This window comes from Ostrinia nubilalis, chromosome 28, assembly GCF_963855985.1.
Source record: "Ostrinia nubilalis chromosome 28, ilOstNubi1.1, whole genome shotgun sequence".
Classification (NCBI taxonomy): Eukaryota; Metazoa; Arthropoda; class Insecta; order Lepidoptera; family Crambidae; genus Ostrinia; species Ostrinia nubilalis.
In genome coordinates this window covers 4,501,104-4,527,536 of record NC_087115.1, presented here as the reverse complement: position 1 = coordinate 4,527,536, position 26,433 = coordinate 4,501,104, and the positions used below count along the sequence as shown (strand labels likewise).

General features: G+C 42.4%; 1 protein-coding gene across 1 annotated transcript; it reads left to right on the top strand.

Annotated features, from left to right (window-relative positions):
- Positions 1-7: 7 nt before the first annotated feature.
- On the top strand, positions 8-25,054 carry LOC135085210 (serine/arginine repetitive matrix protein 1-like). Its single transcript, XM_063979964.1, has 19 exons — positions 8-160; positions 5,702-5,849; positions 6,120-6,142; positions 6,185-6,251; positions 6,657-6,751; positions 7,224-7,331; positions 7,916-8,066; positions 9,467-9,550; positions 10,811-10,926; positions 11,853-12,002; positions 12,687-12,903; positions 13,823-13,968; positions 15,210-15,281; positions 15,883-15,915; positions 16,971-17,057; positions 18,065-18,173; positions 19,290-20,275; positions 20,860-20,944; positions 21,811-25,054. The coding sequence occupies exons 1-19, from the start codon at positions 8-10 to the stop codon at positions 21,957-21,959; spliced, it is 2,979 nt and encodes a 992-aa protein (XP_063836034.1). The 3' UTR covers positions 21,960-25,054.
- Positions 25,055-26,433: the final 1,379 nt, after the last annotated feature.

Here is a 26,433-nt window from a genome sequence, read left to right as displayed (position 1 = left end):
TAGGGGAATGGAGTTCCTCGCTCACAGCGGCTCGTGCTGGCGCGGCTCCCGCTCGGACCCGCGCGATTTGGACGCGCTGCTGCAGTACATCGAGGGGCCCGCGCGCCACGTGGACCGCGGCAAGAAGCGCGCCAAGAAGCAGCGACAGAAGGCCAAGAAGGTGAGCTATTAGCTTAGGGGAGGGGCATTTTGACACAGAAGGAGTATTCAAGAAGAATATCTGGACGCGTTGATATACAGGGAACCTTGCATCATGGAGACCACGGCAAGAAACGCGCCAGAAGGCCAAGAAGGTGAGCTCTGGTGTACCTAGCTAGCCGGAATTATGACCTGAGAAGGCATTCTGATACAGGAGAGGGACATCTGGATGCGTTGCTGTACAGGGAACCTCGCACCATGGAGACCGCGGCAAGAAGCGCGCCAAGAAGCAGCGCCAGAAGGCCAAGAAGGTAAGCTAGCCTGAGTTTAAGAACAAGGGCGTATCCAGCTTGTAGGTTAAGGATAGGACATTCTGACTCGGAGTAGGAGAAAGCATTCTAGCACAAGGCAGACGTTCTGCCGGGGAAGAATATCTAGACGCGTTGATATACAGGGAACCTCGCATGATGGAGACCGCGGCAAGAAGCGCGCCAAGAAGCAGCGCCAGAAGGCCAAGAAGGTGAGCTGGTGTACCTAGCTAAAGCCCGGTCTGTGAGCACGTAGAATTTTGTCCAATGACCCCAAGCTACCCATCCTTATCGCTCGCGCGTAATTATATTGCTGTCGCGACTGTGCGACGGGCGCCCGCAGTGAGTGTGCGAGCGCGACAGCAACATAATTACGCGCGAGCGATAAGGATGGGTAGCTTGGGGTCACAGACCGGGCTTTAGCCGAAATCCTAATTCTAGCCTAGCTTCTGGACGCGTTGATGTACAGGGAACCTCGCACCATGGAGACCGAAGCAAGAAGCGAGCTAAAAATAGCGACAGAATGCCATGAAGGTAAGCTAGCTTCTATGAGGGGGGGTCATATGATCTAGGGGTATTAAGCTGGGGGTTGAAAATCTAGATTGGATCAAAGTTAGTAACTAAACAGCTAAGGAAACCGAAAAAGATAAGCATGGGTGTATCTAGCTTCTGGGTTAGAGAGGAAGCAGGGGAATATGGTCTAGAGAAAGGGTATTATGCTGGGGGGAGCAAATCTGGTCTGGAACAAGGCAAGATACGGCGACATTAGGCTACTAGGGTATGCATTCTGGCATAGGGGGGAGTATTATGCTACAGGGGAGAGCATAATGCCACAGGGGAATGCATTCTGAGCTAGGGGGATGGAGTTCCTCGCTCACAGCGGCTCGTACTGGCGCGGCTCACGCTCGGACCCGCGCGATTTGGACGCGCTTCTGCAGTACATCGAGGGGCCCGCGCGCCACGTGGACCGCGGCAAGAAGCAGCGCCAGAAGGCCAAGAAGGTAAGCTATTAGCTTAGGGGAGGGGCATTCTGACACAGAAGGAGTATTCAAGAAGAATATCTGGACGCGTTGATATACAGGAAACCTTGCATCATGGAGACCACGGCAAGAAACGCGCCAGAATACCAAGAAGGTGAGTGCTGGTGTACCTAGCTTCTAGGTCAGGGGTATTCTAGCACTCGGGGGAACATTCTAGCACAGTATTGGAATAGGGACGATGCATTCTGGCCTACCAAGAACGCGCCAAGAAGACGGAAGGCTAAGAAGGTGAGCGCTAGTTATGACCTGAGAGCCTGAGAAGGCATTCTGATACAGGAGAGGGACATCTGGATGTGTTGCTGTACAGGGAACCTTGCATCAGGGAGACCGCGGCAAGAAGCGCGCCAGAAGGCCAAGAAGGTACGCTTGCAGGTCAAGGATGGGACACACTGACGCTGCAGGACATTCTATCGAGGGGAATGGAGGTCCTCGCTCACAGCGGCTCGTGCTGGCGCGGCTCCCGCTCGGACATCGAGGGGCCCGCGCGCCACGTGGACCGCGGCAAGAAGCGCGCCAAGAAGCAGCGCCAGAAGGCCAAGAAGGTGAGCGCACATCATCATCATCTCAGCCATAGGACGTCCACTGCTGAACATAGGCCTCCCCCAATAATTGGTTTTCCGGTACGCAGCCTCCATTCCAGAAGAAGAAATGATCTAGCCAAAAAACAGCGACAGAAGGCAAAGAAGGTGAGCGAACGGTAGACCAAGGGAGTATCCAGCTTGTAGGTCAAGGATGGGACATACTGACGCAGGAAGGGACATTCTAGCACAGGGGAGGGACGTTCTGCCTGGGAAAGCAAATCTGGACGCATTTCTGTACAGGTAACAAAGGGAAAAAACAGCGACAGAAGACAGAAGGCAAAGAAGGTAAGCGTACGTTAGTCGCTAATTGTGTTGACTGAATCTGAGTTTAAGAAGCCTTGTTCACTACAAGGGCGTATCCAGCTTGTAGGTCAGAAGGGGACATTCTAACACGAGGGGGAGTATTCAGGCAAAGAAGGAGGGGCATTTGCCGGGGCGGGGGAGCAAAGCGTCTAGTTTTTGTTGGAGTACATAAAAGGACCGCAAAAAACGAGCTCAGAAGCAGCAAAAGAAAGCATATGGTCTAGAGGAGGGGTGTTCTGCTGGGGGGAGATATAGCCACGCTTAACTTGTCTAGCTAACCAGGAGGGGGGGATTTTCAAGCCTAAGAGAACGCTTTCCAGACTATGAGGGATTGGGGGTACATTATAGCCCGTTGGGAGCATTCTGATCCAGGGTAGGGGCATTCTATCAAGGGGAATGGAGGTCCTCGCTCACAGCGGCTCGTGCTGGCGCGGCTCCCGCTCGGACATCGAGGGGCCCGCGCGCCACGTGGACCGCGGCAAGAAGCGCGCCAAGAAGCAGCGCCAGAAGGCCAAGAAGGTACGCGCTGGTGTACCTAGCTAAAGCCCGGTCTGTGAGCACGTAGAATTTTGTCCAATGACCCCAAGCTACCCATCCTTATCGCTCGCGCGTAATTATGTTGCTGTCGCGCTCGCACACTCACTGCGGGTGCCAGTCGCACAGTCACAGACCGGGCTTTAGCCGGAATCCTAATCCTAGCCTAGCTTCTGGACGCGTTGATGTACAGGGAACCTCGCACCATGGAGACCGAAGCAAGAAGCAGCGCCAGAATGCCATGAAGGTAAGCTAGCCTGAGTTTAAGAACAAGGGCGTATCCAGCTTGTAGGTCAAGGATAGGACATACTGACGCAGGAAGGAACATTGTAGCACAGGGGAAGCAAATCTGAACGCGTTTCTGTACAAGGAACTGCCACGTGGACCGCGGCAAGAAGCGCGCCAAGAAGCAGCGCCAGGAGGCCAAGAAGGTGAGCTGGTGTACCTAGCTAAAGCCCGGTCTGTGAGCACGTAGAATTTTGTCCAATGACCCCAAGCTACCCATCCTTATCGCTCGCGCGTAATTATATTGCTGTCGCGACTGTGCGACGGGCGCCCGCAGTGAGTGTGCGAGCGCGACAGCAACATAATTACGCGCGAGCGGTAAGGATGGGTAGCTTGGGGTCATTGGACAAAATTCTACGTGCTCGCAGACCGGGCTTTAGCCGGAATCCTAATCCTAGCCTAGCTTCTGGACGCGTAGATATACAGGGAACCTCGCATCATGGAGACCGCGGCAAGAAGCGAGCTAAAAATAGCGACAGAATGCCAAGAAGGTGAACTACATCATCATCATCATCTCAGCCATAGGACGTCCACTGCTGAACATAGGCCTCCCCCAATGATTGGTAGCGGCCTGCGTCCAGCGCTTCCCTGCTACTTTTATGATGTCATCGATCGTGCACGTCCCACGCTGCGTTTTCCGGTACGCAGCCTCCATTCCAGAAGCGTACGCTAGTCGCAAAATGAGTTGACTGAGTCTGAGTTGAGCCAAAATGACCAAGGGAGTATCCAGCTTGTAGGTTAAGGATAGGACATACTGACGCAGGATGACATTCTAGCACATGGAAGAGACATTTTGTCTGGGGAAGCAAATCTTGACGCGTTTCTGTGCAAGGAACTGCCACGTGGATCGAGGGAAGAAATGATCTAGACAAAATACAAGGACAGAAGGCTAAGAAGGTGAGTGTACGCTAGTCGCCTAGTCGCTGTGTTGACTAGCCTGATTCAAGCATAGAGAAGGGGGCATTTTACCGGGAGGAAAAATCTAGACCTCGCACCATGGAGACCAAAGCAAGAAGCGAGCTAAGAAGCAACGGCAGTAGGCTATGAAGGTAAGCGAACGCTAGTCGCTCAGTTGACTGACCCTGAGTTGAAGAAGCTTGGAGGTGAAGCTATTAGCTCAGGGGAGGGGCATTCTGACAGGGGGAACATTCTAGCACAGGGGAGGGGCATTTTGACACAGAAGGAGTATTCTAGCACAGGGGAGGGGCATTCTGACAGGGGGGAACATTATAGCACAGGGGAGGGGCATTTTGACACAGAAGAAGTATTCTAGCACAGGGAGGGGCATTTTGATACAGAAGGAGTATTCTAGCACAGGGGAGGGGCATTCTGACAGGGGGGAACATTATAGCACAGGGGAGGGGCATTTTGACACAGAAGAAGTATTCTAGCACAGGGCGGGCGTTTTGCTTGTTGTTATACGGGGAACCTCGCGCCACATGGATCGTGGATGATTTAGTCGAAAAATAGCGACAGAAGACTAAGGTTGAGTTGCACCATCTAATTATAACTGTAAGGCCCAGATTACACGGTGAAACGCAACTGCAACGAAACTGCAACTGCTAGTTACTTTTGAGTTGCAACCAAGTTTCTGCCATAGCGTACGTTGAGAGACCACACATGACGCGACAAGTTTGAAACTTTAAGTTTCAGTTTCATTCATCAGAATCATCATAAAGTTGCAGTTTCGTTGCAGTTGCGTTTCACCGTCTGTTCTGGGCCTAAATATAACGATAACCGGTGCTTTTTGTATGGAGTTTAACAGTTTTGACGTTTGTTAAAGTCAAAGAAATCGTATAGATGACCCACGCTGAACTGTCCCACCAAACTCAATGACAGGGGGGCGCTACCATCGTTCAACTATATGGTTTCCAACATGGCAAAAATCGGAACTGGCGATCTGGTATTGACGGTGGCGCCCCACTGTCAATGTCATGCATAGGACAGTTCAGTATTTTGGAACTATATCTATACGTGTTGTTCTATTGTTTATTCTACAGGGTGGAATTTTGTAATGCCACCTGGAGGGAAAGTATTCTTAATATTGTAGATAGAAAAAAAATCTCAAAGAAAACATTCCTTTATTTTTGAAAAGAAATAGAACTGCATTCAAAGATTTTCAAAAATTTGCTTGCTACACCCGGGAATCGAACCAACTAAAATCTGTAAAAAATTACACCCTGTATTTTTATTGTATCGATCTTTAGGGTTAAGTATAAGGATTAAATCTCTCCAACAAATTTGATAAATCAAATGAAAGGAAAACCATGAAATCTTAAATTATCTTAATTATTTACAGAAAATTGTATGGTATTGTAGAGAATTTTGGAAAAATTTTCGAAAATCTTTGAATGCAGTTCTCTTTCTTTTCAAAAATAAAGGAATGTTTTCCTTCAGTAAAATTTTCTATCTACAGTATTAAGAGTACTTTCCCTCCAGGTGGCATTACAAAATTCCACCCTGTATATCCACGAATGTTGTGCTATTGTTTATTCGTTATCCTTGTCCGCAGACGGAGGCGCGTCTGACGGAGGCGCGGGCAGCATTAGCGACGGGTTACGCGGCCGCGCGTGGTTACGTGGCGCCGCTGGCCGCCGCCCACGCGCAGGCTCAAGCGAGACTGAAGGAGTACCGCGCGCAACTGCAGAACACTAAGAAAGGTGGGTGTTTACTTTATTATTTTTACCCAACTGCGCTAGAAAGGGCACCACAAGGTGGAACGACGACATCATAAAGGTAGCAGGAAGTCGCTGGACGCAGGCCGCTACCAACCGAGCAACATGGAAAACATTGGGGGAGCCCTATGTTCAATAGTAGACGTCCTATGGCTGAGATGATGATGATGCTAGAAAGGGCTATGTTTGAGAGACTGTTGCCCGTTTTCACCACCAATCCCTAATATTTAAGCTTAAAGGTCACTTAAAAATTAGGGATCGATGGTGAAAACAGGCATGTATGTAAATACGCAGCACATACTATCTACATTTGACACAAGCCTGCGTACGCGCAGGCTCAAGCGAGACTGAAGGAGTACCGCGCGCAACTGCAGAACACTAAGAAAGGTGCGTGTTTTTCTTTTTCTTTCTTTTTTTTCTTTTTCTTTTTCTTTTTTTTTTCTTTTTCTTTTTCATTTTCATTTTTTTTTCTTTTCTTTTTTCTCATTCTGTTTCTTTTTTTTCTTCATCCATTTCAGCCAAATATCTTCCACAGCTGGAGACAAGCCTCTCCTCAGACCAGATCGTCGGTCCACCTAATAGGAGGTCTGCCCACACTACGTCTTCCACCACTCGAGAACTTTTCTGCCTCAACGGCCATCAGCTCTTGAACTTAGAAATTCTACGGGCTATTTCCTGCGAATCTGCTTTATTTTATCATTCCTTCGTAATTTCTTTTCATTGATTCATCTTCTTAGTGAACGAAACATAAACCAGCGCTGACACATTTTATAACTTTAAACTTTATTACAGGCAAGAAAAAGTTGAGTCCAGCTCAGCAAGCGAAGGTCCAGCTTTTCGCGGAGCAGATAGGCGAGCTGACGAACCTCGTCAACACCAGTGCTAAGGTAATTAAAATTAAGATTTATTTATATTAGGGCTTACATAGTTTCATTGAGATATGGTAAACATAATACAAAATATAACCATTTATACTATCAGTATCTCAGATAAAGGTGTAGTCGTGATGTACAAGAAAGTATCGAGATCTGATTCACTCACTATGACGATGTGGCATTCACAATGTAAAAAAATATGATGAATACAATTACGTTTACGAATTAATTACGTTTACTGTTGAACGGATTTCAACGTTTCTTGCTAGTTTTTAACTCTCTTTGTGATCGTTTCGGAGTGCTGGTAGCGCGACAGTATCGCGTTTGCATCACGACAGAATAACTACTGCATTGCTACATAAAGTTGCCTTGGGCGATGGGCCTAAGGGCTATTTTTTTTGATATTTTTTTATTTTGACGTTCACTATTGAAAATCTTGGTCTAAATCGAATAAAGATATTTAATTTTCATTCCATTATTTCAGGAATTGGCAGCGGCTGAGAAACAAGTGCAGGAATGGTCGGCGCGACTGCAGGAGTGCGATCGACAGCTGGCTGAGGCCAGGGCCGCGCAGGGCAAGCCGCACGCGCAGGTTTGTATGCAGAACTAGTGGGGGAATCTTTCGACTTTCCAGCTGTATGAATGATACTGTATATCCTACCGGGATTCTGGTTTTTCTTGTCATCTATACACAGAAGTCCTTGCTCCAATCAACTCGCGAAGTTTGGGGAAGTTATCTAGTTCGATAGTGTAGACACGCACTTCTCTTCACTTCGAGCAACCTCGTCTCGTCTCGTCCGACTTCCGACTGTTGTCAAAGCGTTTAAAATGTTGAACACGAAGCGTCTGATTACTCTAATAACTTCGGTTATCAAGATATTCATTATCCATAGGAATTTTAATTCGGTTCGCGTCATCACATTTATCCTTAAGAATTTTAACGATGTTATATTATGAGAGAGTGCACATTGCAATGGCAGCTGTCACTTAAGCGTCCATAACGAACTGATGTTGCATAGTGCGCGGCCTTCGATAGACTGGTTTCCTCGCAAGGTGGCACGAGTGTATGCGTATCCACACACTTCCAACTTAGGTTAACTTCCTCGAAGAAGGCGTTTTCCTCTTCCTTTAAAGGGAGTAGTGTAGCTGAGGCATAACAACACAACTCTCTTCCAGCTGGACCAAGCAGCACTGCTACAACAACAAAAGAACACGGCGGAGTACAAGCAGAAAGTGCAGGAACATCAGATGGCGCTGAAACAACAACAGATGGAGCAGCAGAAGTTGGAATTGGAGAAACAGAAGCGATCGGCTGCTGTGGAATTCAGTGAGTAGATATTAAGTTTCTGAATAGTTGTTGCAATTCACGAAGGCACAGTACGAAGGCGAGTGAGCTTTACATGTGTGGTGGCTCGCTACTGTTCGTTTTGCAAAAGTTTTGACAGACATTACACTATCGTTAGGACTTCTTGGCGGGAATCTGAAGCGTTATGTTAGCGGTTTTGTTTTATTTCCTCAAATTCGTGTTTGGGCGACTATTAATGTGTAATAATGGTGGATTATTAACCATTGACAGCTATAGCCGTGTGGTGACGGCAGAGTAGAATACATTTGTCACCAACCCCTACTCTTCCCGCGGGTGTCGTAAGAGGCGACTTAGGGACTACACATCAAACAGAGAACGGGCAGCAGCGCTCTCTGAAAAACATCAATCTTTTAAACTGCGATCTCCAACCCGCCTGCCAAGCGTGGAGATTATGGCAAAACCCTCCACTATAGTGGAGGAGGCTCATAGTCCAGCAGTGGACTGTAAAGGGCTGTTGATGATGATTAACCATTGAGTGTTCGTGAACGTGCATGAGTGTGGGCAACTGAAGCAAACAGTGCATCGTGATTCTTCGGGTTCTCTCAAGTTGTCCATAGGAGGTCTCAGTAAAGCACCACAACTTTACTGAGACTCAAAGGGTGGGAAGGGGTATCATCTATCATCCTTCATTATATCATTACTTGATCTCATTTTGTAACTCGTATCACTTATACATATACTTGAAAATGGCACAAATTAAGTCGACCTCGAAGAAGAAGAAGACACTATCGTTATGTGCATTTACACGTACACACACAAGGAAAGCTCACTCGCCTTTGTGAGTTGCAAGAACCGCCTTCGTGAGTATTCTTAGTGCGAGTTAGCATTGAATGCCATCGCTAGCGAGTGCGTCTAAAAGTCTATGAGGATTGTAGTTCTTGAAAGTATCCGCGAGGGACGCTGTACATTTAAAAAAATATTGTGGCACAAAAAATGGTCGACAAGTTTTATTTTTCACAAAGCGCTCCTTCTTTTTTTTATTTGGCGCCCCTTAGACCGCTACCAGAGGCAGGCGGCCTGGTTTCCCCCCCTCTATAGTTTTATCCGTGAGCACGTAGAATTTTGTCCAATGACCCCAAGCTACCCATCCTTATCGCTCGCGCGTAATTATGTTGCTATCGCGCTCGCACACTCACTGCGGGCGCCCGTCGCACAGTCGCGACAGCAATATAATTACACGCGAGCGATAAGGATGGGTAGCGAGGGGTCATTGGACAAAATTCTACGTGCTCACGGACCCGGCTTTAGATCGGTACCTGAAAAATGACAAGTTTTAGAACGATATTTCTGTCACAAATAGAATTTCACACGGGAAAAGAACAATTTCAAAGTTTTAACTGTGAATGTTTAAATAATTTCAGTCCAAGAAGGCGACAGAGTGGTTTGTGTGCGACGCCGCGCCGACGCGCCCGCGCCGCTCCAACATTTGCTCAGCAACCACAACAGTGAGTATTACACCTCCACCACATTCACAGCTGAAGCACAGAATAATAATAAGTACTACGTACAGAAGCTGGAAGACGTAGCGTGGGCAGGCCTCCCACTAGGTGGACCGACGATCTGGTGAAGGTCGCGGGAGGTGCCTGGATGCGAGCGGCGCAGGACCGGTCATTGTGGAAATCCTTGGGGGAGGCCTTTGTCCAGCAGTGGACGTCTTTCGGCTGAAACGAACAAACGAACGAACAGAAGTTTTATTTCGCGAAGGTATTAATAAAATGTATGCTCAATGTGTAATTTAGCTTGTCTCAAGAGTCGAGCACCATTTTGTTGACAAGCGTCAGTGATCGGTACTGCGCCGAAGCTATAGGGCTGACTTCGGTAAAATGATGTGACGTGAGGTGCCAAACTGCGGAAAATGGTGGAGGAAATACATGATTAAGCATGAATTATATTTTGCGTTTCTATTATTCAGGCAGTTAAAAAATACTGCACAGTAGGTATTAATTACACCACCGTTTTTACATATAGTTTATTGTCTTTACAATGCAAATGAGTGAAGAATACTCGCTCGTGATTGTCCTGTCGATTAGTTACCGCAGGAGGGGTAGTCGCGCGTGTTTTGTTTTCGATGCAAACTCGCGGAGATGAACAGGCCTGGTATTACACCTTCACCACATTCACAGCTGAAGTGGCAATGGGCAGGGCACATAGCACGCAGAACTGACGGCCGATGGGGCAGCAAGGTTCTGGAGTGGAGGTCACTACTGCTCATTATTGAAATCATTGGGGAGGCCTATATTCAGCAGTGGACGTCCTGTGGCTGAAATGATGATGATGATGATGTAAAATTTCACCAGCTCCCTTCCATCAGAACCAGACGGAAGTTAGGGTACCATCCCTACATTGTCGACATTCCACCAGCTCGCACTAAGGGATTCGATAACTCTGGGAATTTGGGACTGGAATTCGCTGCCTGCTACTGTCTTTCCTGATACACTGTAATCCGGGCCTTTTCAAGGCGAGAGTGAATAGGCACTTACAAGGCAGATATGTACCATCCTAGACTGCATCTCACTTAACCAGGTGTTATGGCGGTCAAATACCTGCCTTGTCATGCATAAAAAAAAGCAGAGGTTAAAACAAAGATGTACTAAAAATACCCTTGGAAAGATATTACAACTTAATTTTTAACCAAAAGATGTACTAAAAATACCCTTGGAAACATTTTAATAGAGTATTTTTAACCTGAATTATTATTGTTTCAGTACTAAACATGATGAAAGAAGACACAAATACGCAAAAGCAGCCAGAAGTACGCACGAAGCAAACCTGGGAACAAGCGCTAGCACATATCAACCAGCTCGCCAAGGGCACGCAGAAGGTACGTACTATCGGCAACAGTATTAACTGTCCATTGCCGGTCATGTCGTCTCGTTCTATCGCTAAGAATCACCATTTGATGAGAGCGAGAGCAAAAACGGAAATGGGTAGTTAACAGTGTGCCCGTGTGTACAGACGACGGCACTAATGCCTTTCACTTCCTTGGAATAGCTATTTTGCATTTTTGGTGAAGCTCGCTTCCACCTTCGGCCTGATCATCACTTACCATCAGGTGAGATACAGGCCAAGAGCTTCCTCGTTGTGGATAAAACAAAAATGCTGGTGATTTCATAATTAATTGAGGGGTACCGACCACTTTAGCCCGTTTCCCATATTCAATCATTATCCAAATCCGGATTTAAACTGTCAAAATTAATTTAGTTTTAGATTAAATTAAATATCCACAATTTTCAATGCGTTTAAGCTTTAATATTGTTTAAATAGTAGTCTTAGAGTAGGCGCACACCGTTGATTTTTAGTTGGCCGATAGTTGTGCCCGATTTTAAATTGTATGAAGAATCGGCCAAATCGAATCGGCGTAGTGTGCGCACTCCCATACATGCCCATACTGATCAACTGCCCGACTAAACTATCGGCCGACGAAAAATCAACGGTGTGCGCCTACTCTTATAAACTATGAAAATGCAAAAACATCGAAAGGATTTGGATTAGGATTGAATATAGAAAACCAGCATAAGAGCTATACTCGGCCCAAAGACTCGTGGCAGGCGGTGTAATAATAAAACAGTGCATATCACGTTTCCTCTCGCACTCACATTGTTATGGGTGACGTCACACAGAGGCAGGCATAGCGTTGTTTATAATACGTAATAATTAATAATACTCACGTTTGAAATTCAACTTGAAAACCAAAAAGCTTAAACTTCATCTTTCATACCTAATTTAAAATCATTTATTGTGTTGTAGAAAAAGCAAAAAGAAGAGAAGCAAGCGAAGCAAGAAGCGAAGCGAGCGGCGGAAGCGAAAAAAGCGGCCGAAGCGAAGCCCAAACCACCTCCAGTAGAAGAAACGCCACCACTGTCCAAGAAACAACGGAAGGCTCTGGCTAAACAACAGGTATTATGTCACTTCCAGACATAATTATCATCATCATCATTTCAGCCACAGGACGTCCACTGCTGAACACAGGCCTCCCCCAATGACTTCCACATCGCACGGTTGGTAGCGGCCTGCATCCAGCGCCTTCCTGCTACCTTTATGAGGCCGTCGGTCCACCTAAGCTATTTTTTTATACAAGTTAAAAGTTTTATAGATGACTAGTGGCCGACCGCGACTTCGTACGCGTGGATCCAGTTTTAAAGTAAAATCCTGTCTTAGTGAGCACCTACGTTCTAAAACTCCAATGCAAAATTTGAGACTATCTGCATTTGTAGTTTCTGAGATTTCGTGATGAGTGAGTGAGTCAGTCAGTGACCTTTTGCTTTTATACAGGGTGTTAGGTAAATGGGTATATGAGCCGACACTAGCCCATGTTAACATGGGCATATAAATGGTATGGTGAAGTCAGAAATTTTATATCGTCATTTTTTTTTTTTTTATTTTCATACAAAATAAATTTTATAAAATCCGACTTGTATGAAAATTAAAATGATTAAAATGAAGATATCAATTTTCTGACTTCACCATACCATTTATATGACCATATTAACATGGGCTAGTGTCGGCTCATATACCCATTTACCTAACACCCTGTAGATATAGATTCACATGATATTTCAAATAATCTATTTCTTATTCCAGGCGGAAGAAGAAGAAAGAAAGAGACAACAACAGGAGCAGCAGCAAAAGAACAAAAAGACAGAAGCGAAAAAAGCGGAGCCCGCGAAAGCGGAACCTAAGAAAGCTGACAAGAAGAAAGAGACAGAAGCTAAGAAACCTGAGCCGGCCAAGAAGAAGGAAGAAAAGAAAGATAAAAAAGCTGAGAAGAAAGGAAAAGAGAATAAACTGGAGAAGAATAGTGAGTCATTAAATTCAAATTCAAATTATTTATTGCATGTCACATGGGTAAGGGTTGACAAGAACATAATATTGTACATGTGACGCCCAGTGAAGGCGATGCAAAAACTTAAAAATAACATTAAAATAGAGAATTATTTGTCAAACTAAGATAAAATTAAATAAACATTAAAATTATAAAATTAAATAAACATTAAAATTATAGAATTAGATAAACATTAAAATTATAAAATTAAATATTATAAAATTATACAATTACCTACATTATTATTATTATTGTATAAACAAAGACAGACCATTACATAATATTTTCATTAAAAAATTCAGAGATGGAATAATAGCTTTTGAGAGTGAGAAACTTCTTTAATTGTTTTTCATATGATGGTATTTTATCTAATATTTTTAATTTCATTTGGGATGTGGTTATATATTTTTATTAACATTGAGTGTGGCGCGGAAGATTTAAGACATTATTTTAGGATGCTTTTTCTTCAACGATTTTTTTTCTTTTCCAATGGTAGTCCACAGTTGGACGCAAGCTCTCTTGGTGAAGCGAAATTAACCGTTAACAGTCGAAGTTTGTATGGGAAGGCATTTTTATTGCGATTTACCTTTTTATACAAAGACGCCAATTTACAAAGAATCCTCATCATCATCAATTCAGCAACAAGACGTCTACTTCTAAACATAGGTCTCCCCTAATGATTTTCATATTGGCCGGTTAGTAGTGGCCTGCATCCAGCGCCTCCCTGATAACTTTATGAGCTCGTCGGTCCACCTTGTGAGAAAAATATAAAGCATTATAGATTAGTAAAGTCACTCATTTAAGTCTGTGTACTAAATAAAAAATAACAGTGCACACTTTCCACAACTTTGAACCTTATCCCATCGCATTAAGGTACAAATTACCATCATTCCAGCCCCGGCGCCGGCGCCCAAACAAAAACAGCCGCAGCCACAGCCGGAACCTAGCAAGAAGAAAGAGAAGAAGAAACAACAGGCAGCTGAACAACCTAAAGTCATTAATATCACGCAGGATACTACCCTTGAAGTTGTCAACAAGAAGGTAACTATTCCTACTATCTATACTGATATTATAAAGCTGAAGAGTTTGTTTGTTTACTTGAACGCGCTTATCTCAGGAACTACCGATCCGATTTGAAAAAATATTTCAATGTTAGATAGCCCATTTATAGAGGAAGGCTATAGGCTATGCAACATCACGCTACGAGTAATAGGGGCAGAGCAACAATGAAAAATGTTGCGAAAACGGGTTTTCACGCGTACGAAGTCGCGGGCACAGCTAGTAAACACTTACAATCGAATTGAAGTCGGTTAAAAAGGATCATTGAAAAGTATAAAGTCCGGTCGCCGAGCAGATCGAATTTCGTCCAATGACCCCAAGCTACCCATCCTTATCACTCGCTCGTAATTATATTGCTGTCGCGACTGTGCGACGGGCGCCCGCACTGAGTGTGCGAGCGCGACAGCAACATAATTATGCGCGAGCGATAAGGATGGGTAGCTTGGGGTCATTGGACGAAATTCTACGTGCTCGGTGACCGGACTAGCCTAGGCGCAGACCACCGACTTTTAGTTGGCCGATGGTTGTGTTCGATTCTTATTTGTATAAAGAATCGGCCGATACCAAATCGGTGTGCGCACTTTCATACATGTCCATACTGATTAACAGCCTGGCAACAATCGGCTGATAAAAAGTCTAGTCTGCTGCTAGGCTTAACTTATTGTTAAATCACTTAGGCCCAGAACAGACGGTGAACCGCAACTGCAACGAAACTGCAACTGCTAGTTACTTTTGAGTTGCATCTAAGTTTCTGCCATAGCGTCCGTTGAGAGACCACACATGACGCGACCAGTTTGAAACTTTCAGTTTCAGTCTCATTCATAAGAATCATCAGAAAGTTGCAGTTTCGTTGCAGTTGCGGTTCACCGTCTGTTCTGGGCCTTAGAGACCACACATGACGCGACCAATTCAAACCGGTTTCAAACTGGTCGCGTCATATGTGGTCTCTCAACGGAATCTATGGCAGAAACTTAGATGCAACTCATAAGTAACTAGAAGTTGCAGTTTCTTTGCAATTGCGTTTCACCGTGTGTTCTGGGTCTTACCGGGCTGTTAAAGTTAACACTTAACCTTTCAAAGATTATAAAAACCATTACAGATAATGTAGGATTCTAACGGTGAAAGAATTTTTCAAATCGGTCCAGTACTATTCCCTTGCAATAAAAAATATTTTCTCTTTAATATTAGTGTAGAAATGTTAATCAACACGTTTATTGTTGCAGAACCAGTGCAGCAATGAGCCGGAGAAACCGGCGTCTTGCAGCATCATGGAACAACTCAGCAGCGGAGTTCAGGTATGAAATATTTTATTTTTCAGATGAATATAATTCGTAAACGTAATGGTGAACTTGAATGAATTTTTTACCGGTTTCTAGTGAAGAATTAAGCTACCTACCTGCCCAATGTTTTTCAGAGTTTTTTGATGGCTAGAAATATCCCATTCTTATTACTTTTTGAACACCCCTCGTATATGATGTTATCTATAACCCAGTCTGTGAGCACGTAGAATTTTGTCCAATGACCCCGAGCTACCCATCCTTATCCCTCGCGCGTAATTATGTTGCTGTCGCGCTCGCACACTCACTGCGGGCGCCCGTCGCACAGTCGCGACGGCAATATAATTACGCGCGAGCGATAAGGATGGGTAGCTTGGGGTCATTGGACAAAATTCTACGTGCTCACAGACCAGACTATAGTACCGCGAATTTGCTGGTGTTTTACAAGTAACCCTGTATATTTATATGAAAAGCCATGCTTGTTATTCATATTTATGATTTCTGTTATTATTCAGTTGGCAAGTGGTATTATAAGGTATATTCACACCTAACAACGTATTAATGTGAACATACCTTTATTTGATTCACTGTGAAAATGAGATATACCCTTTCTCAACAGAAATCGTGTCACGGAAGCATGTCTCAACTAAATGTATGTGTATTTTGTAATATTATCCATTTTAAATACATATACCCCTATAAATAAACGAATTTTCAACAAAAATAAGTACAAATCGACGAATTTGCATTCTCATTCAAAATTCTATAGTCTATTGATAGACAAAATCGATCGAAACATAATTCGAAATCACAACATTTTTAAAAAGACAGTTATTATTCATTCTGGTCAAACTTAATTATTTTCAAATTACCAGTAAATTAAGATTTTTGGTTGCATTGTAATTGAAAAAAGTAGTTTAATTGAGTTGACAAAATAGTGACGTCACTTGCTTGTATTGCCATACAAAATCTATGGGAGAGTCGTTTTGACCGTTTTAAAAAGTACGTCAATTGATTGGTGGTGTCAAATGCCCTATTTTGTATGGGAAAGCAAACATTTTGATGACGATTTGCCTTTTGCTTTTGGTGAATCTTTGTTTTTATGAGTATAATCACCTCTTACTTTATTGAATCTATACTGAGACGTGTAAAAGTGGTTTTTAAAAGCCTATTTCGTCGCCTTAGAGTGGAAACCTCGAGAATGCATTTTATGCATTTCGTTCATCATCATTTCAGCCATAGGACGTCCACTGCTGAACATAGGCCTCCCCCAATTCTTTCCATGTTGATCGATTGGTAGCGGCCTGCTTCCAGCGCTATGTACCTTTACGATGTCGTAGGTTCATCTTGTGGGTGGACATCCCACGCTGCGTTTTCCGGTACGCGGCCTCCATTCCAGAACCTTGCTGCCCCATCGGCCGTCAGTTCTGCGTACTATGTGCCCTGCCCATTGCCACTTCAGCTTGCTAGCCACCAAGCATAGCCCTCTCCATAGCACGCTGTGCAACTTTGAGCTTCTGTATAAGCATTTTGTTCAATCTCACCCAATATAACAGTTCTGCATATAAAAGCGGGTTCATTACTTTTTTACACTTAAGAAGTTTTCACTCCAAGGCGTCGATTTGCAGAAATTAAATTACTTTTATCGAATTCATCGTAAGGTTGACAATCGCTTGTCTCACAAAGGAATCGAACCGTTTGTTTCAGGTGGCGGATTTGCGACTACCCCCGGGCATAACATTAACGCGAGTGCAGCCTACGGAGAAGAAAGAAGCGCCCTCTATCAAGTCTGTGGTATGTAACAAATCCTAATTAATATTATAAATGCGAAAGTTTGGATGTCTGGATGTTTGTTACTCTTTCACGCAAAAACTACTGAACGGATTTTGTTAAAACTTTACAGTATTATTGTTTGTAACCCAGATTAACATATGGGCTATAATTTATGCCGATCTGTGACACTAAATTTCACGCGGATGAAGCCGCGGGCAAAAGCTAGTAATAATAATATGTCCTTGACACGATTTATAAATGTTGCCAGGAACACTTTGCATAAAGAACACATTTTGATTTTAATAACTCTATAAGTTGCTTTGAAAATTAAATTGAGAAAAACGGGTCTCAACGCGACATTTTTGCTTTGGAATTGATATAATAAAAACGGGACTATTCCCACCTCTCGTTCCCACCACTGCAACTCCTGTGTAGCCAGGATCTACAGCTTGACCGCCATAAAACCCCAACCAATGAAGGTCAAGTTTGTCCCGGGGGAAAGTTAAATTGTTGAGTGCTGAACTGCTGAGTGTCATAGGTTATATAAAAAACCGAAATATTCCACTCGGGCGAAGCCGCGGGCGGAAAGCTAGTCTATACTAATATTATAAAGAGGAAAGATTTGTACCTATTTTTGTATGTTTGTAATGAATAGGCTCAAAAAGTACTGGGCCGATTTAAAAAATTCTTTCACCATTCGAAAGCTACATTATCCACGAGTAACATAGGCTAAATTTTATTTTGGAAAAACATAGGGTTCAGGGGTCCACGCGCGTATCTATATATATAAAAGAAAGTCGTGTTAGTTACTCCACTTATAACTCAAGAACGGCTGAGCCGATTTAGCTGAAAATTGTCAGGGAGGTAGTTTAGAGCCAGGAGAAGGACATAGGATACTTTTTATCCCGTTCGAAATTTAAAAAAAAGTCTGCTTATTTATTGCCATTAAGGCGGAAAAAAGTTCGCCGGGTCAGCTAGTATTATAAAGAAAGTAACCTATTTGAAACATAAATCATTGTGTGTTACAGCCTCTATGGAAGTGCGGCGCCCTAGCGGCAACGCCGACGCCGGTAGCGCGGCCGCCGCCGGTCATACACGCCGATCCTTCCATGATGATGTTCGCCCATCACCAGCCTGGTGAGAACCTTTGTTACATCATCATTTCAGCCACAGTAACCTTATGAATACATGGCTTAACCATGTATTCATTAGGCAACATTTGTTGAAAAACACTGTTTATAAACTGTTCATAAACAATGTTGCGTAATGTTTCATCATCTCTGTAAACAGTTTATAAACAGTCCATAAACATAGGTGATGAAACATTGTTTATGATACATGTTGCCGTACTCCCCGCTAAAGTGGAGAGCAAGTGTGGACGGCCAAGTTTCAGAAACCTGTGTTTATGGTAAACTTGTTTCACACTAGTCATAAACAGTTTATCAACAAATGTTACCTAATGAATACATGGCTTTATTCACGTTACAAACAAACCTTCAACAACAACAACAAATCGCTGAGTTGCGGTCCTATCGAGTAATCGTTCTATCGAAATGACACGTGAATACGGATTTAGAATTGTTTTTCAATAGTACGACCTTCTAAACGTCAACGAGATTTTGACTGTGTCAAAATACGCGAATTAGGTCACAGGACGTCCACTGCTAAACATAGGCCTCCCCCAATGACTTCCACATCGCCCGGTTGGTAGCGGCCTGCATCCAGCACCTTCCTGCTACCTTTATGAGGGAGGTCGTCAGTCCACCTTGTGTTGTCCCATGCTTCGTTTTCCGGTACGTGGCCTCCACACCAGAACCTTGCTGCCCCGCCTACAATTAAATATTCACAAAATAGGACATATGGACCAGAGTTCCAGCTATCCATTTTCGGTCATGTGGTCTCGTTCTATCGCATAGAATCGCCATTTGAGAGAAAAAACGGAAATGGGTAGCTGGAACTGTGGCCCACTACACATAGGTGGCCTCATTTTCAATAAAGTACTAAAGTCTGGTAGCCGAGCACGTAGAATTACGTCCAAAGACCCTAAGCTACCCATCCTTATCGCTCGCGCGTAATTATATTTCTGTCGCGACTGTGCGACGGGCGCCCGCAGTGAGTGTGCGAGCGCGACAGCAATTTAATTACGCGCGAGCGATAAGGATGGCAGCTTGTGGTCATTGGACGAATAAAAGTTAAGATTTAAAATTGCGTTATTGTTCTCGGGAATAATGATGATTTGTTTTTCATCCACAGAACCTCCAAAACCAATAATCGTTCCGGAGCCGCCGCCACCGGCGCCCCCCGCCAAGTCCAAAAAGGCCAAGAAGAAAGCAAAGAAAGCCGCCACCGAGGAACCCAAGCCCGACGCCAAGATGGTCACACTAAGAAACCCGATGTTCCATCCAAATCTACCTCCAGTCCAAGTCACCTCTGCTCCAGTTCAGAAAAAAACAGAACAGATCAGGATACCTGATCCTATACCGATGCCGCCGACCCCTTGCCAAGCAACTATTACTCCTACGTCCAATGGAATGTACACAATCAGAAACCCTCTCATGTCTATGATGCATCAACAAAGTTTAATGGGAATGCGCCCCCAAACGCCCCAAGTAAATCCCATGTACAATCCACAGTTCAACTACGTCAATCCAAATGTCTACAATCCAGTGCAGACAGTCCCGAATCAGTACATGGAGAGAACTTCACCTAAACAGGACGAGTTTCAAAATAGGATCATGAATTTGGCATCGTTCACACAAAAGAACGATGAGGGGTATTCCTTGTTCAAGACCAACGATGATCATCATCAGAGGAGCTTCCTATCACCGGAGTACTACGTTGACAATGCCAGCCCGAAGCCAGTGGTCTCACCGAACCCAATTGGAACGAGACCGAACAACGAATCTAACCGTTCCTTCGATTCAAACGACTCATCACTATTTGCAAATCCCATACAGAGACCGGAGCCAATTGGGACTCCGTTGAAACGTGATGAAGAAAGGAACGATTTCACCGGACTGTACACTCCGTTTGGGCATGAAGACAGGAATGTGTTCCGCAGTGCACTGTTCAGTGATAAGTGTGACATCGGTGGGAACGCTGGCAAGTTTGACGATGTGGCCAACCATATGGCCAACGGTGACTCGCTGCCTTACTTCCAGAGGCTACGTGTTGGGTCCAAGCTAAACAACGAAGTGACCATACACCATGTGACGGAGTCCAAGTTTTACAAAGGGCAGGTTAGTTGTTCCAATTTGTGCGCGTAGATAGTGGATAATTTCATACCACAGTAAAAACATCTCATGAAACTAAGTACAATGTATTCACCACATCTTGATAATTTTTCTGTTCAAGACCATAAGCTAATACCACCTAATAGTTCACACACTTACAATCACATTTAAAGAAATAGCAAGTCTAATAATCCGGGCCTTTTTAAGGCGAGAGTGAATGACACTTACAGGGCAGATATGTACCATCCTAGACTGCATTTCATTTAACACCAGGTGCGATTGCGCCGCAATCATTGCGGTCAAATACCTGCCTTGTTTCTGCATTAAAAAAGTCTCAAAATGAGATTGATCACCTATGAATTAAGTCGCTTTCTCTTTCGCGTAGGTCCATTCATTTGATACGGTAGGTTAGCTAATTCATCTATGATTATGCGCGAGTGAAAGGAAAATCACAGGACTTTGAGAGAATTTGAAGTCGCGTGCGAAGTTCTGTAGAAAAATTTGACAGCCCGACACTTCTCCGCTCCCCTTTGGTGGAAACCCTTATTCTGTTTGAAAGTATAATGCTAAAGGTCAATTTGTTATTCCAGGAGCCCATAGAAGGCGAGTCGCTGTTCTCTCGCATGCACAGCGGCTGGCCGGCGCCGGCGCCGCTCAGCAACAACAACAATATCGGTGAGTAGTAAGTATTGTTCTCATTCATCCTTATTACTAACTCTTAAGGATTTTAATCGGATAAGCAAATATTAATAATAATTTTTATTACTTGCCTTTTATATAAAAAAATCTCAGTTACCAATAAAAGGATCTCTTATACGATGAGTGACGATGCATGTTTTTTTAGTGTTAAAAATTTGATTTTTATTTCGTAACTAAATTATAATATCATTAAAAAAACATTCAACTCTGACGCTTGTCGCTAAATTAATCGCCGTAAGAAGTCATTGCCATTAAGTTACAAATTCAGATTTAATCCTACTAACAAAGCAATGTTTATATGGATGTTAGAGTAACACTTTTAACACAAAAACGACTGAACTGATTATGATAACTGTCGTATTATTGTTTAATGTTTATACATCAGAATAATCGGCAACGCCCCTGGGTCTGCGGGTGTCTATGGGCGACGGTAATCACTTACCATCAGGTGATCCGTCTGCTCGTTTGCCTCCTGTCACATAAAAAAAAAAAGAATAACATGCTATAGGCTAGTTAAAATAATCATTATATTTCAATTAGTACCTTAACTATGAAAAATATTTTATATTACTTTTCAGAGTTAAAGTATTAATTGAAATACAATGATTAATTATATTAAAAATAAAGTTTTTATTTCTTCCTGTAAAGTTTGCACAAATGGGCATAAGCAGTCTGAATATTAGACTGACGATAATGTAAAACATGACATTCGTCGACGTTTGAGATCTTCCAACCACAGGCCTTCACAACATTTATTGTTCTGAAGCCGTGGTAGCATTCATACTGAGACGTGTAAAAAGTCTATTTGCATCAAATAACGAAGTTTTCTTCTTTCCTCCCAGGGCCTCCCCACCAATCCGCCCGCTCGTCCCCCACGGGATCCTCGCTGTGCTCGTCTGCCGGCGCGTCCGCCGAAGACGACGCGCCCTTCGGAGCCGTCGGCACGCGCCACGCGACCATACATGCTCACGCGGGCTCGCACGTGGGCTAAACGCAGATATCACGTGCTACACTCGACGCAAGGACTCGTGGCAGGCGGGGACATTAGTAATTTTTGAAACAGATGCACACTCACCAATATTTTATTAATAGACGTGTTGCCACCACCTATCCAATTGACGTACTTTTTTAAACTATCAAAACGAGACTCTCCCATAGATTTTGTATGGCAATACTGGCAAGTGACGTCACTACATATTTTGTCGACTCAATTAAACCACTTTTACAATTACAATGTAACCAAAAATCTTAATTTACAGGTAATATAAATTAATTAAATTGTTAATACCAGAATGAAGTCTTTTTAAAAAAGTAGTGATTTCGAATTATTTGGGAATGGTGTCAAATACATAGTCCATTGTTACGTAATATAAACAACTCTATGCCTGCTTCTTTGTGACGTCACTCATAACGAGTGCAAATACGATAGAAAACGTGATATGCACTGTCTTATTATTACACCACCTGTCACGAGTCTGCGCCGAGTATAGTGTACTTTTGACATCATAGTCTTGATTCACTACGAGAATGTATTTTGCCGATTGCCACGTCGCGGTCTAACCCGAGTGACTAAAAAAAATTGCATAGGCTATAAATAACATGAATAAATTGAACTGCCTACGGCGGGAATCGAACCTGTGAAATTGTGGGTTCGATTCCCTCCTTAAGCAGTTCGATTTTTTCAAGTTTTTATAACTTATTTTAAGTAGCATCTCTAGATGCTACGAAAACGATTTGAATAGGTATTTCCTTGATTTGCGCCGCATTTCATTCATTTAGATGACATATGTATCGTGCAATATGGATAAAAGTTTGTCGTGGCACGTATCCTAAGTCTACTGCATATTTTTTGTTTCGCTGTAACTGTTTTTATGCGATTTTCAGTAAAAAAAAATACATTTTAAAGATTATTTTGGCATACGTTAGTCCCCACCGCTTAGGAATAATTTCCTTCTTTTTATTAATTATATTGGAGAATAATTTATTTAAACATTAATTTTAATATTATATGAATACGTGTAATTTCCAAAGTTATTCATGTACAATTAGTCAGTGCTAGACTATGATGTCAAATGTAAACCAAATGATAAACTAACGGCATATACTGACCGCGTCATATCTAAGGTCTTAGAGGGTAGTTTTGGGGTGCAACTTAATCACCCTTTTATACACGTTTCTCTCACACGCCATACTCATCGCTTATAACGTTAGCTGTTGCAAATTAACTCGGACAAATTATTAACGTTTTACGTTTTTTAATATCTGTCACAATTTAGTACTTACAGAGCTGGCCTGTATATCCAAAATTGTACTATAGGAATGTTCTTTTTCTAATCTTTGTCACTCGTTTAAAAAACTGTTTCTCTGAGCTACGTTTTATTGCAATAGCTATATGAGCAGTGAGTGTGGTATAATAGCTACACTTTAATCGAATGTTGACCATTCGACAACATCCTTCGTATTTTTAATTGATATACAAATTTTGTCTACCACTATTTTATTTGAAATAGTTAGTTTCTTTCTTAAATTATCATGTATCTGTTTTTGTATATTTGTGATTTGACTAATGTGTAGCTAATCATGAGATCAAATGTGGAATATTTCTTCATTGATATAAATGTAAAGAATTATTGGACAGCAAGTTCAATTGCCAAAAGTGACGATATAAAGGATTTTGAATTGTATGTCTTAAAAATAAGACTTAAATTGTACTTTAGTACAGTACACCGACAAGCCAATGGATTTTTTGTAATACAGTCAGTCAAATATTTCGTGACACCCAAAGTATTCAATAAGTTCGCAACACGTCTTAGTTACAATTGCAATAACTTTTTGCCCACTTTGAGCGTCACAAACTATTTAACTGACTGTTCTTTAACTAATAAAATTTGTTTAATGTTACTACAATAATACTTTTCTTATTATAAAAAATCCATTGGTGAATACATGTCGGTGTATAAAAATATTTACTTGACGTTAACACGGTTATGACAGTGATGAAAATCACTTACCCAAATGTGACTGTACCGTTTTCGGTAAAACTACATAGATTGTGAGTGACACATCCAAGATTGACAAAAATGTTTCGTCCAACGTTCATTGCAATTTGGATTTAATTTGGGTGCATTTAAAATACGTTTTTGAATGTACATAATAGTTTTCATGCTGAAATTTTTATTTCTGGTCAAATATTTGCAAATTGATCGATTCATAAATTAATTGTTATCTCTAGTACACCAAGGTTCATTTTGCTCTGGACAGTTATCGCAAATATTTGACCAAATACGCCAAGTGAATGCTGCATTGTGTGGGTAGTCAGTTGCACAGGAATGTATTCACTTCGGGCAGACGTTGAATCTTATTTCAAGTGTATACGGTTTAAAATTGAATAGAAATATGTAGTTGCTTGTGCATCTGACTATACATACCATACGAACGATTATTTTCGTATAAAATGAAAGAAAATATTTCTTGTCACAAAGTTTTATATTGATGATTTATTATTTCTGCCAAAATTGTGAATGACGTACATTATTTAATATAAATCATGGTATTAAATACCATAAGTATATATTATGTAATCCCAAGCATCTGGTATACAACGGGTGGGACGCAATTTGACAGTTGAACTTGAGCGTTAAATGACAGCTGTCAAAATAACTTGTACATTACACACCACATAAAAGCCTGTAGTTTGCCAGATGCTTTGGAGTTTGACGAACTTAAGCATGACTATATTTTTAACAGTGTAAATCTTTAAAAATGTTTTGTCATCCCTGACATTTAAGTCGTGGATAATTTTGGCAACCCTACAATGAAAGTTGGACGTACAACGTCAAGTTAACTGCGCACCTCGCTGAATGCGTCGATGTGACGTCACGGCCGCCAGGTGTGCAGTTAACTCGACGGTTGTAAGAACTCGCGAGAGACCTCGCCATTGAGCCCGATTGTATTTAGTAATCACTATAAGCGCCACTAAGCATAGTATCTTGTATCACTATATATAATAGAATGATTTTGTCTGTATGTCGTCTGTGCAGAGGTTGTAACGACGTATCTGATAAGTAAAATGTATATTATAGCTGAGCTTGCAGTTTTATTGATACTTACATAATATCCTTTGGTGTAGTGTGCCACAGTTCCAACTACCTATTTCCGTTTTTTCTCTCGCTCTCATCAAATGGCGATTCTTTGTGATAGAACGAGACGTCATGACCGGAAATAGCTGATAGTGTGGCCCATACATACATAGTACACACGGCCACACTGTTATCTATCCATTTCCGTTTTTGCTCTAGCTCTCATCAAAGACAGGCAATGGATAGTTAACACTGTTGCCGGTGGTACATTAGTATATGTACTAATGTACCATCGGCAACAGTATACAACGTGTCCCAAAATTCAAGGATAAGCCGACGCCACAGGATGGACATAGTCATGACTACTTTAGGAAAAATAAGGAAAAAAATCTATCTCAATTATTTTTTAACTTATACAATAAATTATGAAATTCGACGAAAATTGACACCCCTTATTATATTTTACATTACCACGACCACAATTTTTCAAATATTCCTGTTTTTCTGTTTATATCGGCAACTTAAGTAGTGCTGTTGTTCACTCCAACTCTTAAAACCCCCAGAATCCTTGCAGTTTTTACACAAAAGTTAATCAAAATATGTTATTTCCTTAAAATTTTCAACGATTTTTACTTTCACTCCACTTTGACTCATCGTTTTGTAAAAAAAAAGTATGAACACTACTGCGGCAAGTTTTTTATAAAGTTGACGCAACTATCCAAGATTCCAAAATGGTATAATACTCTAAGAAACCTAGTCGCAAAAAATATATGCGTACCATTTTTACAAGCACTTCGCTTGTTAGTTAGTATGGGATAAATCTTGCAACTGAATTTAAAACCAGTTCTCCTTAACCAATTGAGCTGAAATTTGGTATACTTGTGTAAGTACGATGACAATGCAATATTATGGTACCATTGAGCTGGATGGAGTCTGGAGGTGGCAATAGGAACTCTTAACGAAACGGCGGAATTACATCTAGTTTGGGTTCGTTGGACTTGTCTTTTCGAGCACTTTAGTGCTAGATGATGTCCAGGGTCCTGATGATGAAGTCAAGAGGTGGCAGGAGCTGGCCATAGGAACTCCTTAACGAAACGGCGGAAGCTTATCGAGTTTGGGTTCGTTGGATTTGTCTTCCCGAGCACTTGGGCCATGAGATTGAGAAACAACTAAAAAGTTTAAAATAAAGTTGTAATAAAAAAAACTTTTTTAAAAACAAGCTTGACTTCGTTTGAAAATTATAATTGACTTCATTATCAGGACCGTGGACATCATCTAGCACTAAAGTGCTCGAAAAAACAAATCCAACGAACCCAAACTAGATGCAATTCCGCCGTTTTGTTTAGAAGTTCCTATGGCCACCTCCAGTCTCCATTCAGTTCAATG

Excerpts from the sequence above, each read along its gene's own strand:
- LOC135085210 (XM_063979964.1), top strand. The coding sequence starts at position 8 with ATGGAGTTCCTCGCTCACAGCGGCTCGTGCTGGCGCGGCTCCCGCTCG. Across the intron at positions 161-5,701 it reads AGCGACAGAAGGCCAAGAAG|ACGGAGGCGCGTCTGACGGA; the intron begins GTGAGCTATTAG and ends CCTTGTCCGCAG. Across the intron at positions 5,850-6,119 it reads ACTGCAGAACACTAAGAAAG|GGATCGATGGTGAAAACAGG; the intron begins GTGGGTGTTTAC and ends CTTAAAAATTAG.